Here is a 15,171-nt window from a genome sequence, read left to right on the forward strand (position 1 = left end):
GGCACTGTGAAATGCAGCATGCAGAAGAATACGGAACAAGATTTCGTAATCATCTCACAATGCAACAATTTTACATTTTTCGCCTTTCTTTTAGAGGTGGTTTCAGCATAATTCACCGAACTGGAAAATTATTTCAACAATACTTGGTGGATGCTTATATAAAAGTTGAAGGTTGCAGGTTGCAATATCTCCGTAATAAACAATCTCAATTACGTGTGTAGCAGTATAATGGACTGATGGACTTTTTAAACAGAAGAATTGATCAGGATATCCAACCAGGAGTGCCAGTGATACTTCCCTCCTCATACACTGGTATCCCTCACCATATACATCAAAACTTTAATACTGCAATGTCAATAGTGGCAAAATATGGCAAACCCGATCTGTTTATAACCTACACGAATAACCTTAAATGCCCCGAAATCATGAACAATTTATATACAAATGAAACCCCCGAGAATAGACCTGACGTAATTGCCAGAGTGTATAACTTGCAACTGAAAGAACTCTTCAGTGATATAAAGGACAAAAATATCTTTGGTGTTCCAGTGGCATACATCCATGTCGTGGAATTTCAGAAGAGAGGACTTCCTCACTGCCACATATTGGTAGTTTTAAGAAATGATGATAAACCGAGGAAAAAAACTGACATCGATAAATTAGTTAGTGCTGAAATTCCTGATATCAATGATGACCCAACTTTACATGATTTAGTAAAGAGATTTATGATTCATGGACCTTGTAGCACTAAAAACCTTCTTCTCCCTGTATGAATGATGGTGTGTGCCTAAAAAATATCCAAAAGAGTTCAAAAATTAAACCTCTGTGACGATGACTGGATACCCAGAATACAGGAGACGTAAGAATGGACTTACTGTACAAGTTGGAAACGACATTGTAGATAATAGTTATTTTGTACCTTTTAATTCTTACTTGTTAAAAAAGTACCGTGGCCATATTAATGTTGAAATGTGTTCATCTGTGCAGAGTATTAAATATATATTTAAATACATCTACAAGGGACATGACTGTGCTTCGATTGAGGTAAAGAATAGTACAGAATCACATGATGAACAAAATGCATCCATGATGAAATAACTAATTATATTGCATGTAAATATGTTTCACACCCTGAAGATTGTCAGAAATTAGGGTACATGATATGTCCCACACAGTGTATAGATTTGCAGTTAATCTTGAAGATCAGCATAGGGTTTACTTTCGTAGTGATAATGCAGAACAAGTTGCACATGCAGACACAATTCTTACATCATGATTTAAGCTGAATGAGCATAATGCTAATGCACATAATAATTTGTATCCAATATTTTTCAACAAGAATACCAAAACATGGACACCAAGAAGAAGGAATACCAATATCATTAGCAGAATGTATACTGTGAACCCTAAAGATATAGAAAAATTTCATTGGCGGATGTTACTATTGCATGTTCCTGGAGCAAAAACTTTTGAAGAATTGCGAATTGTAGAAGGTGAACTGATGCCTACATTTAAAGAAGCATGACTAAAACTTGGCCTTCTTCGAAATGATGAATCGTTTGAAAATGCTTTGATTGAAGCCACTGCATGACAAATGACTTCGCAACTTCGAGTCATGTTTGCTACAATATGTGCCTATTCAAACCCTACAAATTCTCTTGCTTTATGGAATAGCCACAAGAACTCTATGATGGAAGATTTTTACACCAGGGATTTGCAATGGACCAGGCTGAATATATGGCTTTGCAATCCATCAATGCAGTCCTGGTTGAAAATGGTACTAATTGTTTAACAATTGGCTTACCTGGACCTGCTGGTATACAGCAAATGGAACCTAAAGCTGTCTCAAATTACCCAGACATAAACCCACTGACTGATGAACAAACACTGGTCAGGTACGTTGTGATTGTGTCTGTTACAATGAAGAGAAAAGGAAAAGTGCCTAAATATTCCTGTTTTTATGTGTATGCACTGGAGGATGTGGCAAAACTAATATGTTTAATGTCATAATCTCACATCTAAAAAGAACACAAAACTATAAAGTATGTTGTGGTGCCTGGACAGGTATTGTTTCTGCTTTATTTTAAGGAGGAAGAACAATCCACAGTTTGTTTAAATTACATATCGCACTAACAGAAACTTCTATTTGCAATGTGTCTCCCACATCTAATCATGCAAATTATTTAAAAAAATATTGATTTGATTATATTAGATGAAGCTTCTATGTTCCCTTAATTTACTTTGGAAGCAATTAACAACACTTTGAAAGACATAAGCATAATAATGTTTTTGGAGGAAAAATATGCTTTTGGGGGAGATTTCAGACAAGTTTTACCCATATTATCAAGGGGAAGTCGTGAAAAAATAATTGAAATTTGCATTACAAATTCTTCTCTATGAATTCAGTTTAAACAGTATAGTTTGTCTCAAAATATTAGAGTAACCCCCAATGAAAGTGAATTTGCCTCATGGTTACTGAATCTTGGAAATGGAACAACAAATCTTGTGGAATATCCAGGCCAGTCTGATAATGATGATATAGAAGTGCCACAAATATCATGCCTTGATGGGTTTCTGGTTGATATTTTTAAAAATATATATCACAACATGATAGAAGAAATAGGATAATTCTTTCACCAAAACATTCTGCCTGTTGATCAATGAAGAGGTTTTACATCAACTTCCTGGTGATAGCCGCATATATTATAGCACAGATGATTATCCTGTGGAAACTATGCGTTATCAACCGGAATTTCTTAATTCATTGACGCCATCTGGAATGCCTCCTCATAAATTGATTTTAAAACCTGGATGCATAGTCATGCTTCTCAGAAATATATCCATTAAAAAAGACTGTGCAATGGAACAAGATTAGAAGTAAAAAATATGCACATTCAATTGAAGCGGCGTTAATAAGTGGTGCATTATTAGGAAAACATGTTCTCATTCTTCGTATAAAACTTGCCCCAAGTGACCCCAAATTGTCTTTCATTTAAAAAGAAATCAGTTTCCGATTCGGTTATCATATGCAATGACTATAAATAAATCTCAAGGTCAGACATTTGAAAAAGTTGGTTTGTTTCTACCACAACCTGTGTTTAGCCATGGCCAACAATATATGTTGCATTTTCAAGAGCCCGTAGGCTCACTGATATACATCATGAAAACTAACAGCCAAGAAATCAAAAGGAAGAACTTACACCAAGACCATCATTTGCAGAAAAGTATTTTTCTAAACCTCTATCATGACTAAAATATTAAAATAATGATTTCACTGCAGCAGTACAATTGATATAAATTTAAGGAAACATCGTTTCATTTGAAAATCTTCATTGGATTCAGCTACAGGATTTAAAATAAAAAAAATATTACATGTACTCTTTTTATTCATTGACATTTCTAAAAAACACTTATATATTTTGCAATAATCATCAAGAAATAATTACAATTCTCAGCACTTGGAAAGAAAAATGTTTATTTTATATTTTATAAATTTGCATTGTGGAAGGGAAACACTTTTCTTTTATTTGTATTTGATGAATATAATTGTAAAGAGATATTCAAAACTTGCACATAAATGAAATGCAAAAATGTAAATAATATTCCCTTAAATTTAGGAATGTTCATTAATCTGAAGAAAATACATTTTTCAGCATTTAAAAATATTGTTGATGTAAAGTAAAATACATTATTTCACTTAATTTGAATATGTTTTTAAATGTAAAAACTTTAGATTTCTATGACATTGTACAGTTAATAATATTTGAAAAAAGATATTTACTTTTATTCATGAGGTAACTGGAATTAAAAAAAATATAATTACATACATTTTAAAAATGTTCATGAAACGTTATTTAATTATATTTTTACTTCATATACCAATATACTATGCATATAAATATAGATATAGAAAAATACATTTAGTTTAACTTTTATAATTATTCATTGATTAGAAGTGAAATAATATTTTTTTATATTTCAATGAAATATCAGATTCTTTGATTAATAATATTTCTAATAGTCAGTTAATATGTTAAGTATACACTTTTGGTGGATTTTTAAAAGAATCATTAGATATATTCAAACTTACATTTGAATGAAAAAAATAAATTCCTCAACACAGGAATTGGATGGACAAATACATTTGAATAAAATCATAACATTTTGATTTCTTTATATTTGAAAATTGTATATTACAAAACAGAAGAGATCCAATTTTTTTTACATTGCATACACCTTATTAATGGAATCTTGATTTGAATGTGCTTCATGAGACTTACACAACCACTTATGGATTAAATACACAAGGTGCTGAAACACATAACATATAGCATTTATTGAGGAAAACGCTTCTGAATAGAAACTTCAGGTAAGTTTTGTTTATATTATCATGAAATAGCGAGGCATCTATATCAATATTTCAACTTTTCAACTCTATTTCAATAAAATATTCTCTGATTTTCCAAATCATTATTTAAAAAATCAAAATAAAAGAGATAATTTTGTTGCATAAAAACCTATTCATATATTCGAATATCTTAATTTCATGAGATACTTATATTTAGCGAAAAACTTTATTCACAAATTTCACTCTATTGAAATTTATATCTAATATTTTTTGTTTATTATATAGCCTAATGTTTTGTGTTGTAATTAGTACGTATAGAACTTTTTATCATTTTTTTACTTTCCAAAATATCCAGTGTTTTGAATTTAAATATTACCTTGCTTCAATGTAATATACGATTTTTGATTAAAAATCAAAGCAAATATTAATTGTTGATATTTCTAAAACTCAGTTGATGAGTTTTGATTACACTTTGAAAAAAAAGCATATTATACCTTTGCAATGATTGATTGGATATTTTCAGACTTGTATTTGAATAAAAACTTTTCTCCATTTTGATCTTTCTATGAACACGGTTTCATAGGAGCTTTATTAAAATATTATTTTCAATGAATAAAAACACAGTTTAGGTATTTTAATGCTTAACAAAGGTTTTGCTAATATTTTGTAATGTTAATTGAAAGGATTTATAACTCATAATTTAATGCACTTTTGTTCAATTTGAACATTTTTATTAATTCAATATTCAGAAAACATTTATTTTCCATTTGAACATCTTCATTGAATCCTGTTTCTGTCTGTGTTTCAGGATATAATGAAATAATATATTTTTAGATATCAAGACCTTAGTTTTTTCATAAAATTATAAAATATTTTATCTATGGTATGATTATAATTTATGAAAAAATGAAATAATTAAGCAATGCTTTCTCCTACATTTAATAAGTGAATTGATTTTTATTCAAAATGAAAGGAAATGTTTTCATTTCCTAATCATTGTTGGTGTGGGGGTAATTTATTGTAAAAATCAAATCACCAGATTCTTTACAGTAATAAGAGTTGATTACAATATTAAGAGTTGATATCACTTTTTAAAAAGGGATGCCCATCTTTAATTCTACCCCAATATCCTATGGAATACAAATTCCGCAAATCAGAAAGCAATGCCCATTTTCAAGATTACAATCAAAATAAGAGTAACGTCAGAATAATTTGAATAATGATAATAATCAAAACTCATCTTAAAAAAATTTCAACTATCAACATCTATTGCAAGATAACAATAAAGATGTGATTAGCGGTTTAAATAACTTCAATAATGATAGTAGAAATACCTAACAAATTCAGACATTCAATTGCATAATGAAATTTTAAAAAAATATTTTATGAACTATATTTCAAGTTTTGCCATATAATCTGCAAAGGACCTACATTTTCATTCTTCAACCAAATCCCACCAATCTCATTACTTACTGATTTATTCCATCATTAAATCGTATTGTTAATTAGCCCCGTTCTCTTACCACTATAAAAAAAACTGCAAACAGTTAAGATGTAACATGTTTCTAGGAACATAATTATTACTGATTTAAAAGTCACTTTAATAAAATTAACATCTAGATGGTTCACTGTAGTTCTATTTCGTGTAATAATATCAAGTAGTTCAAGTAGTATTTGTCTAAAAAAAAATCACCTTCTGATCCAAACAAATATTCCACTGATTATTCTATTGAAAGCCGGACTCATATTAATTGTTTGCTTATGTGATTAGGTGTTTGCTGATATGAGGATTGATGTTTTCAACTACCGTGGAAGTTCCACTGGTACTGCTAGTCAATATAAATTTGAGTGTTTTTCGGTACATTTAAGTACGCAGTTCTACATCTCTTTGATCAGTGTTTAAGTTATACTGATATGTAAGTGGCAATAGATTATCTTTGTGGTTATGTTTGTTGACGATGAGAATGTTAAAGAATATTCTATCTTATTCATTTGGCAAACATTTTTGACAACAAATCTTGTTTTATACTGTTCACCACCTAACGCTGTAGTTTTTTGTTGTAAAGACGCATCGTGAAGAAATTTAATTTCCTAATGTGAGGATACTAGAGTAGAAGTATTATTTTCTGTTAAAACGTCGGGTTTATGTTTCATTACTGCATTCTACTGTAAGCAATTTCCTAAATTAATTTCAACTGTTTGAAATATTTCCATTGTATTATAGTTAAACTAACGATTTCCCGATAAAATTCGACACTCTGTTGTCATTACATCCAACCTCACAACTCGATAATCTATTTCCAAATTTTAAACTCTGCACCTCAACACTCTTTCAAGTTGACAGGCACACAAATACGTGCATTGCACGGCTTGCTTCCAACTCGTTTTCGTGTTTACTTCACATTAATTTTTATTCAGCTGTCTTATTTGCATAGAAATGGCCGGCACCCATGAAATCAACTCGATATTTATATTTTAGCTTTTTTTCTTTCCATTATTTGTAACATGGCCGGCCCTTTGAAACACGGATACATGCTGAGCAAGTAAATTAAAATTCACACTACAAAAATATGCATAAATATTGAAAGATTTTTTAACTCTGGGCCACTAATAAACTGATAGTTTTCTGCCGTTTTTTTTTTTTTTCATTTTTTTAGAAGAATTTTACATTACGTGTAATGCCTACGGCATTTCTGTTTATGATAATAAAAATTCTGTATTAATAAAAATATAATATTTATGCGTACTTTACGACCATCCAGCGCCAGGTATATCTTCTAGTATTCTAAAAAAGTGAGAAAGTGTGCGATGGCACTTCTAAACCTATATCTTCAACGAAATCTGATCGACAAACTTGAAATTTCGTATATAGGGTATTCAGACATCAAAACTTGTTAAGCGGTTGTCATCCGAAAACAGAGTTTACTAAGGATTCAAAATTTAAAATTTAGTAAGTGGGAGTTGTCTGGGTTTTTTTTTAGTGTTTGCTGCCTGTTTCATTTATGGGCATGCGTGAATAGTTTACATTACAGATTATTATGTTAAAAGTAAGTAGTTTGAACCACCTTAAAAATCGCGTGTCACGCTGGTTACCGTATTTCACTCACTGTCTTTAAGTCTTGGTCTTGATCTCAGCTCAAGTATTTTTTTTACTTACTAGAAATAATATTTCTATAAAAAAATAATGCTTGCATGCACATGTCTCAGATTTTTTTCGTTTTGTGTTTAACTTTTTAAAAAAGAATTAAACGATACGTTCATTACCGGGCATCGCCGGATGGCTTGCTCTTTATCAAATACAATATTAAACTAACCATGTGTGCCGATGAAGTTTAATTATGTGCCTGTACTGAGTAAACTCTAAAACCAATAAACTTATCACATATAGGATACGTAGATCGATGATTAATGTGGAAACATGATTTCATTTACGAGGGGGCTCATTACCAATTATGCTAAAAAATCAAAGCATAAAACAATATATATATGTATATAATGATGTATTATTATTCATCGGACTACTGTTCTCGTCTTGAGGTCCTAAGTAATTGACAAATGTATATTTCGGTCGCCCACACTGAGGATTGAACCTTCAACCTTCGGGAGAATATCAATTTTACAATTGATTTTTCCCTGTACTCTAATCACTGCGCCATGGATCCTTGCGGGTCCTTAGGACATCTATCCAGTCATAGCTGACGGCACAAGAGCACGCTACCTCCGTGAAGTAAATAAAGGGTTCCGCTCGAAATTCAGTCTATATTCCCAAGGTCGGAGGTTATATCGACCGAAGCGTTGTAAAAATCACACTCAAGATGAGAACAGTAGTCCGATGAATAATAATACATATAACCAATCCTCATCTAAAAAATCCAGGAACGTATATAATGATATACATATTTATTATATCATTCCTTTGACGGGAATTTTGGTAGTAATTTTCGTGCCTACCTTGGCTGTCGTCGACTGGTATGTATTCTAGTATAATTAAGAAAAGAGAACGGATGGAGAGTCAGTAAAAAAGCACGTGAAGTTTAAAAAAGGAAAGAAAAATCGGAATAGAACCCTAAGCCCGGAGAAGACAATACGCTAAAGTAAGGGAGATAATAATATACGAAAACATAAAAATGAAAAACAAAAAGAAAACAGAAAACAGGATGCATCCAGAATCTGTCTTCTTATAAGAAATAAATGAGAAGAATAAATAAAAAATAAGCGTTGGCTTCTGCTACCCCTTGGCTATCTTTGAGAATTTATTGGGATGAGAACAGATGTTTCATCTAAATTTTCCAGTTCATTTCTTCATCACCGCACATCTCTCTTCTCTCTCCATCGCTTTATCTCTCCCGCATGTTATTAGTTTCAAACAATCCCTCTCGCCAACAGCAGCTAAATTACGCAACTTCTGATTCTCTTGACTTGTGGTAAGGATTATTATCGTTTCGAGTCGATCGGCCTTACTAGATGTCTTTCCCTCTGCCATCACACAGCTCACTGCCACCCTCTTCATGCCCACCCTTCATCAAGTAGAGACAACCTGGCGCCCTCTTCCGGTCAAATCGAATCAGTGCCAAAGTTGAGGATCCAATCAGGCGAACATCTCGCAACACGCAGGAAGGGAGGGAGCGATTGGATGGCTTATCGGGTTCTCTAAGGTTCAAGGTTAGCTTCCTCATGCTTTTCACTCTCGTCTACCCGATTATGCAAGTTGGCGATCTATCCAAATGTGCACAGTCTACTTAGCGACTAAAATATCCCAAAGTCCATCGCCAAGGATATAAATGGTATGTTATGTCTAGAGCCAGCTGCAAAGGTTTACATGTGGTTAATTATAAATGTAGCGACGAGTCTTAACAACGAACCGATCCTCTAAGTTAGTCTAAAACATTATTTGATATCGTATTCAAATCTTTCTTATAAATCACATGCTTTCTTACCCATGCTTAGAGTATATTATATTTATTTACACTTTATCTTTACTCATTGAATTATCTTTTTGCATTTGGCTTGCTTAATTTATCTTCACAAATAATTATGTTTTAAAAAAAATAAATAAATTACTGCAAATCGATATGCCATTAGAAAACCAGTCTACAACTAGAAAATAAATAAGATTTGTCCCACCACATTGAAATTGTAATCTAATACCTATGTTCGTGCTTTTATTATTTTTCCGTACTTATATAGCAAACTACGAATCTCTCAAGATATACATATATATTTAATAATATATATATTGAGAGAAATGATATTGAAAACCAGGGAATTCATGGTCACGTGGTGGCTAATTAAGGATGAGGTGGGCGGACAATTAATAGCAGTGGGAAGAGTTTTACATTGATATTTACATAACGTCCAATTGCTTTTTTTTCCTAATCATTTTGTGTACATATTTAAAATTTACGACCATAAGCATTTTAAAATATTTCGACTACATGCGTAATTTACATTATTTATCTGAGACTTCTTTGTTTTTATATACAAAGCTTCCAATATTTTCAATCTATTTATATTATCGCTTTGTAAGATTTTAGTATTTTCAACCATGATTCTTCGAAATTCAGAATAATGGCAACAATGATTTCTTAAGTGTTGCAATATTGAGCTGTAGTCGGAGAGGTGGATAGTCTTCATGACAACGTATTTATAGTATGGCTTATGTAGTTAGCAGTAATAGAGACACATTCTCCCAATAAGCAATTGAATTGGAAAACTACAATTTTTTTTCGAGCAAGCTATTTGTCTGCGAAATGTTGTTGACAAGGTTTTTCGTCTGTATTTTTTTTAGAATAGAAAATAAACTTGATTTTTGTTGTTATCTTTAGAGGATACATATTTTTTTTTAGAATACTTTCATCATCATTAGCTTGATTAAAATTGCTCATAGTTAGTTTTCGAAGTTTATCTATGAGAGAGTTTGGGAACTGGTTATTGACTAGGACCCTATTATATACTTCTAAGTTCGCTAAAGAATCTTTTTGTTAGAAGAACTTACTTTCGGGCGGTGTATGAGATTTATTATTACAACGATTTTTTAACAAAACGGACATTCACTTTTGTAATTTAAAATGTAGGAATTGACGGTACTAGAATCAATATGGACGTCCAAAAACGAGATTTTGTTTTCAGCACTTAGTTCATAAATAAGGTTAAGAACTGAATTACTTTGAAACGTGCCTTCTATCTCTTCTATACTATCAGCAAGAATTAATATCTCATCAACACAATGCAAGTAACTAAAACGTTTCTTTATTGAATTAGATATTTTGTTTTCTAGATAAGCCATGCAAAAGTTGCTAAATGTTTATCCTAATATGGAACCCATAGCTACACCACCCACCTGTGCGTATATATTTTCCAGAGGATCATAGAATGGAACCTTAGTTGAGCATATTATTAACATTTTCTTTAAGATTGTTGAATTTATTTGAAGTGGAGGAAGGATAGGAGTGTTATATATATTGTCAATGATAATGTATGTTTTTCATTTACTGGTGCATTAGTAAACAGATTTTCGATATCTAGAAAGGTTGTGATTTTATTGCTGGTTTAGTGGCTTGAAAAATCTGCATGAGTTCTTCTGTATCGGCAAGGTAAATACGGTGTAAGTGTTCGTTGATATTTTAGTTAAGTAAAATATTGGGTTTGTTACATGTGAGCTTATGGTATGAAGTGGAAAATTTAGTTTATTGATTTTTCCATTGCCATATAAGTAACTGGGCTTATAGTCACCAAGTATAAGGGGGTTTGTTGTCTGTTACAGCATAATTCGCTTTGATAAATTTAGTTACTTGAGTTTTTAGATCATTAATATAGCTTCTTTTAAAAGTTCTTTAATTTTCTAGGATCGTCTAAAATGGATTGAAGTTTGTAAATATATGCAGTTTTTTTTAAGTACTACACATTGGTTTTATCCTCTTGTCTAACAACTAAGTTTAGGTGGTTTCTTATATGAATATGTATATCATTTTGTGTAATCACCTTGACACACCGCTTCCGGTAGAAGGAAAACGATGTTAAACCTGGTCAATACTATTAAAGTAGGTGAGCGTTTAAAATTCCAGGTGTTGTATGTGCGCTGTGCTTTTACTAGTGTTGTTTCCAATTGTCTTTGCACGGGAATCAACAGGAGAATTTTGGTTGAGCATTGCCTAACCCTTACCACAAAACTTGATGTGCAAATAATCTTACAAGAGCATATATTGGCTTTCGAAACTGAACGAAGGCGATGATTATATATATATATATATATATATATATATATATATATATATATATGTGTGTGTTTGTGTGTGTGTGTGTGTATGGCACACACATGCTTTTGCAAATATCCTATTAAAGCAGATTTTCGTGAAACCTAATAATGTACCTTATTGCTCGTATTATATGTCTAGTTGCAAAGATTTTCCACATTAAAAGATGCACACACACACACACACACACACACACACATATATATATATATATGTATATATTACAATAGAAAAATGCTAGCATGAAAATTAATGTGGTTAAGCTTACGTGTATTCGGTACGTGAGGGGATATTTTGTTGCCCCTTAACAGCTCCATAAATGTAGATTTATGGGCAATTTTAGAAGAGGTAGTTAGTTTTACCAGAGTTTATTGCATTTATGAATTTTACGGACACTCCTCAGTTTGCAAAAGTTTTGGACAGTTTTTAATAAGCGACAATTGAAAAAAATGAACAAATTGCGAACAGCTGAATGATTAGCATGGTCATCCAATGCCATTACTGTGAGCCTTGGTTAGTCGCAATGGTACACCTTTGAGGGCACAAACGATACGCTTCTAACAGATGTAAGATGCATGCGGTAATAATTGCAAAAGAACGTTGCATTACGTTGCAAATCACTCAAGAGAAAAGTATAAAGGATCATAAAAGAGAATACGTAACAATTTAAAAAGTGAGATGTTTAGAAGTTCGTTTTTTCCGATGATATTGCCAACGCACCCAAATACTTACTGATATCTAGGGAATGTGTTAGATTTGTGTTTACTTTCGTTCCACCTGCGTTCTTTTTTTATATACTTGTGGACCTGTTCTCGCAATCAGCAGTTGCAAATGTGAAACACGACGGTACGGTTAGAAGGAAATACGAAGAGAAGAGTGTATGAACAATGAGTAAATCTACGGTACTCGACATTTGCTTTTGAAAAATGGGAATATGATAGCACACAAGTTCGTAAGAGGAATTTTGTTTTTATGACGAGGGAAGACGATGAAAACTTCGACCGCTAGTCTATCATGACACTTGCACAAACTCTGGGGATCGAGAACACCAGACACTAAGTTACGTTATAATAGGTTCAAAGGAAATATTCGTAGTCCAAATGAACTGCCATGCAAAAGGAACTCAGAAATGAAACTGACACGTGTACTGTAGTGATGCCTGCCGATCTGGAAACCCTTAATTATTTGCGAGTGAACTTGGCAGCATAACATTTGGTAGCCATTGTTTCTTACACATGCAGATATCACTTAGACAGATCCTATATTTTATTTTCAGTTTAAAGGTTTATCGGAGGATCGTCTGACCTCCCCGTTTAAAATATATTGAAGTTAAAATATAAAATAGCTATCTATGACTGCAAAATTACAACAGAAACGCACGTTTATTCCTAAAGGCAGACCGAATTTCGTTCTCTATTATATTTGTTAATTAAAAATTTCCCAAAGTGTGTGTACTAAGCCACTGAATTTAATCGTATCGTAAGCAGCTGCAACGATAACGTTGACAGGGGCATTTTTCTCTTTGGGTGCGAACAAATGGAAATGAAAAGGGGAATAAAATTCAGTATTCAATAATTTCTGACGAGGACGCATCACAGACCGTCTGAAACGCGCGTAAACGATTTCAATGATATATAAACATTATTACAATGATCCAAACATAATTCTCAATGAAAAACCAAGACACGGAATAATAAAATAATGTTAAAAAATACACATTGTTCGTGACTACTCCCTTATTTAAATATATATATATATATATATATATATATATATATATATATATATATATATATATATATATATATATATAGTGGAGATGGTAATTAATAAAAACTGAAGAAAGTGGTCAATACTGTTGTAGAGCAAATATGTGTTTTATTTTTTATTACCGTATCTTTCTGTTAAGTTACATTATTGTTTCGACTACACGACCGTTTTTTTGGCCGGCTGTAGCGTTCCAAAAAAAGCGGCCGTGTAGTCGAAACAATAATGTAACTTAACAGAAAGATACGGTAATAAAAAATAAAACGTACATATATGTATATATATATATATATATATGTGTGTGTGTGTGTGTGTGGTGTGTGTGTGTGTGTGTATACTAATATAAGAAAATTCTTTTCCGGTTGCTATAGCTCCCGAATATCCGGGTTACACTTACATCCGGCGTTTTCATATCCAGGTTACACTGTACATTAACACAGGCTTTAATTTTGGACCAGAGAGAATATATATATATATATATATATATATATATATATATATATATATATATATATATATATATATATATATATAGCGTGTGTGGGTATGTGGTTCTACCATACTCATTTTTATATAGTGTGGATATAATTGACAGTTGAACATTTTAAATATGTGAAAAGAACACTTCTTAACACTAGATAACAAATACACAAATATCGTATTCTCTTTTATTATCCGTATTGTACTTTACAAGCAATTTTTTGAGACATAAACATCTCATAAAATCTGTACCGACAACACTAGAAAGTTTAAAATTCTTATCATACGATTTGAGATTCGAAATGGGTGTAAACAGCTTAAAAGTACGTACAAAGCAAGCTCGAAAGATCATATAGAAATAATGAGTAACGGATGACATCAACATGTTTATCTATAACACCTGCTCTCTCTCTTCTGCTAGAGAAATTCTTTTACATGATGAAACTGTACAATTTTGGTATCAATTCACAGTTAATTTTTGGGGAGAGCTGGATTCTCCCAAAATTAAAATCAACTGTTTGCTTTACCCTGTCTTACAGAGAAGTCAATAAAATTAGTACATACCAATGTTAATTGCCACTGCTCCCAGGTCTACTCAGTCCCGGACTGGTAGTACCGGTTAGGGTCCTAACCCTGGGTTTAATAGAAACCGACTTAAAAAAAAACCCCCAAAAAAACGAATATACTCTATTTAAAAAAAATGTTCTTCAAAATCACTGGATTCGGCATTAAATAACCTGAAAAGGGTAGATATGCCGTAAAACCAAAACAACCAACATAGCAATATTTAGCTTGGAATTATTTCGATAATTTCCTTTTAAACTCAACTACGGATTTATTCGACGTTCACCATATCTCTTTTGACTAAACGACAAAAAAATGCTTCCTTTTAAAATTACTTTTAACGCAATATCACTTGCCTGGAAATTGAAAAATAAATTGCTTTTCATTGACGCCCGTATAACCGCCTAAACATAAACAAAAAAAAAAACACCAGTAATAGATTGAAAAGGGACGTGGCAATTTTTAAACACTTATGTACAAGGTCACATTACCTTAGTACTTGTAAAGAGTTACATTTTAATTCAATTAATTTTATTTGGCTAGATATAAAACAAGCAATAGTTACCATAGATAGGAAGGATTGTGAAAATTTACCTGGAGTAAGAAAAATGAGAACTTTTTGCTTATAGGGCAATTCCTAAAAAACGAATTTTTAAAACTGTCTTTCTAAATAGTTTATGTTTAAAGTAACATATTCCACTGCTCGTTGTAATGGTGCAATATTTGTTGGTATTTTTAACTATCACTAAAACCACAATC

At 31.8% G+C, this 15,171-nt stretch overlaps 1 protein-coding gene across 1 annotated transcript; it reads left to right on the plus strand.

The window, feature by feature from the left end:
- The first annotated feature begins 350 nt into the window (after window positions 1–350).
- LOC145297856 (uncharacterized) lies at window positions 351–773 on the plus strand. The gene has a single exon (XM_080144182.1). The coding sequence runs from the start codon at window positions 351–353 to the stop codon at window positions 771–773; it is 423 nt and encodes a 140-aa protein (XP_080000308.1).
- The last annotated feature ends 14,398 nt before the right edge of the window (window positions 774–15,171 follow it).

The sequence above is a fragment of the Euprymna scolopes genome, chromosome 18, assembly GCF_053919585.1.
Source record: "Euprymna scolopes isolate OS-2025 chromosome 18, ASM5391958v1, whole genome shotgun sequence".
NCBI classification, from domain to species: domain Eukaryota; kingdom Metazoa; phylum Mollusca; class Cephalopoda; order Sepiida; family Sepiolidae; genus Euprymna; species Euprymna scolopes.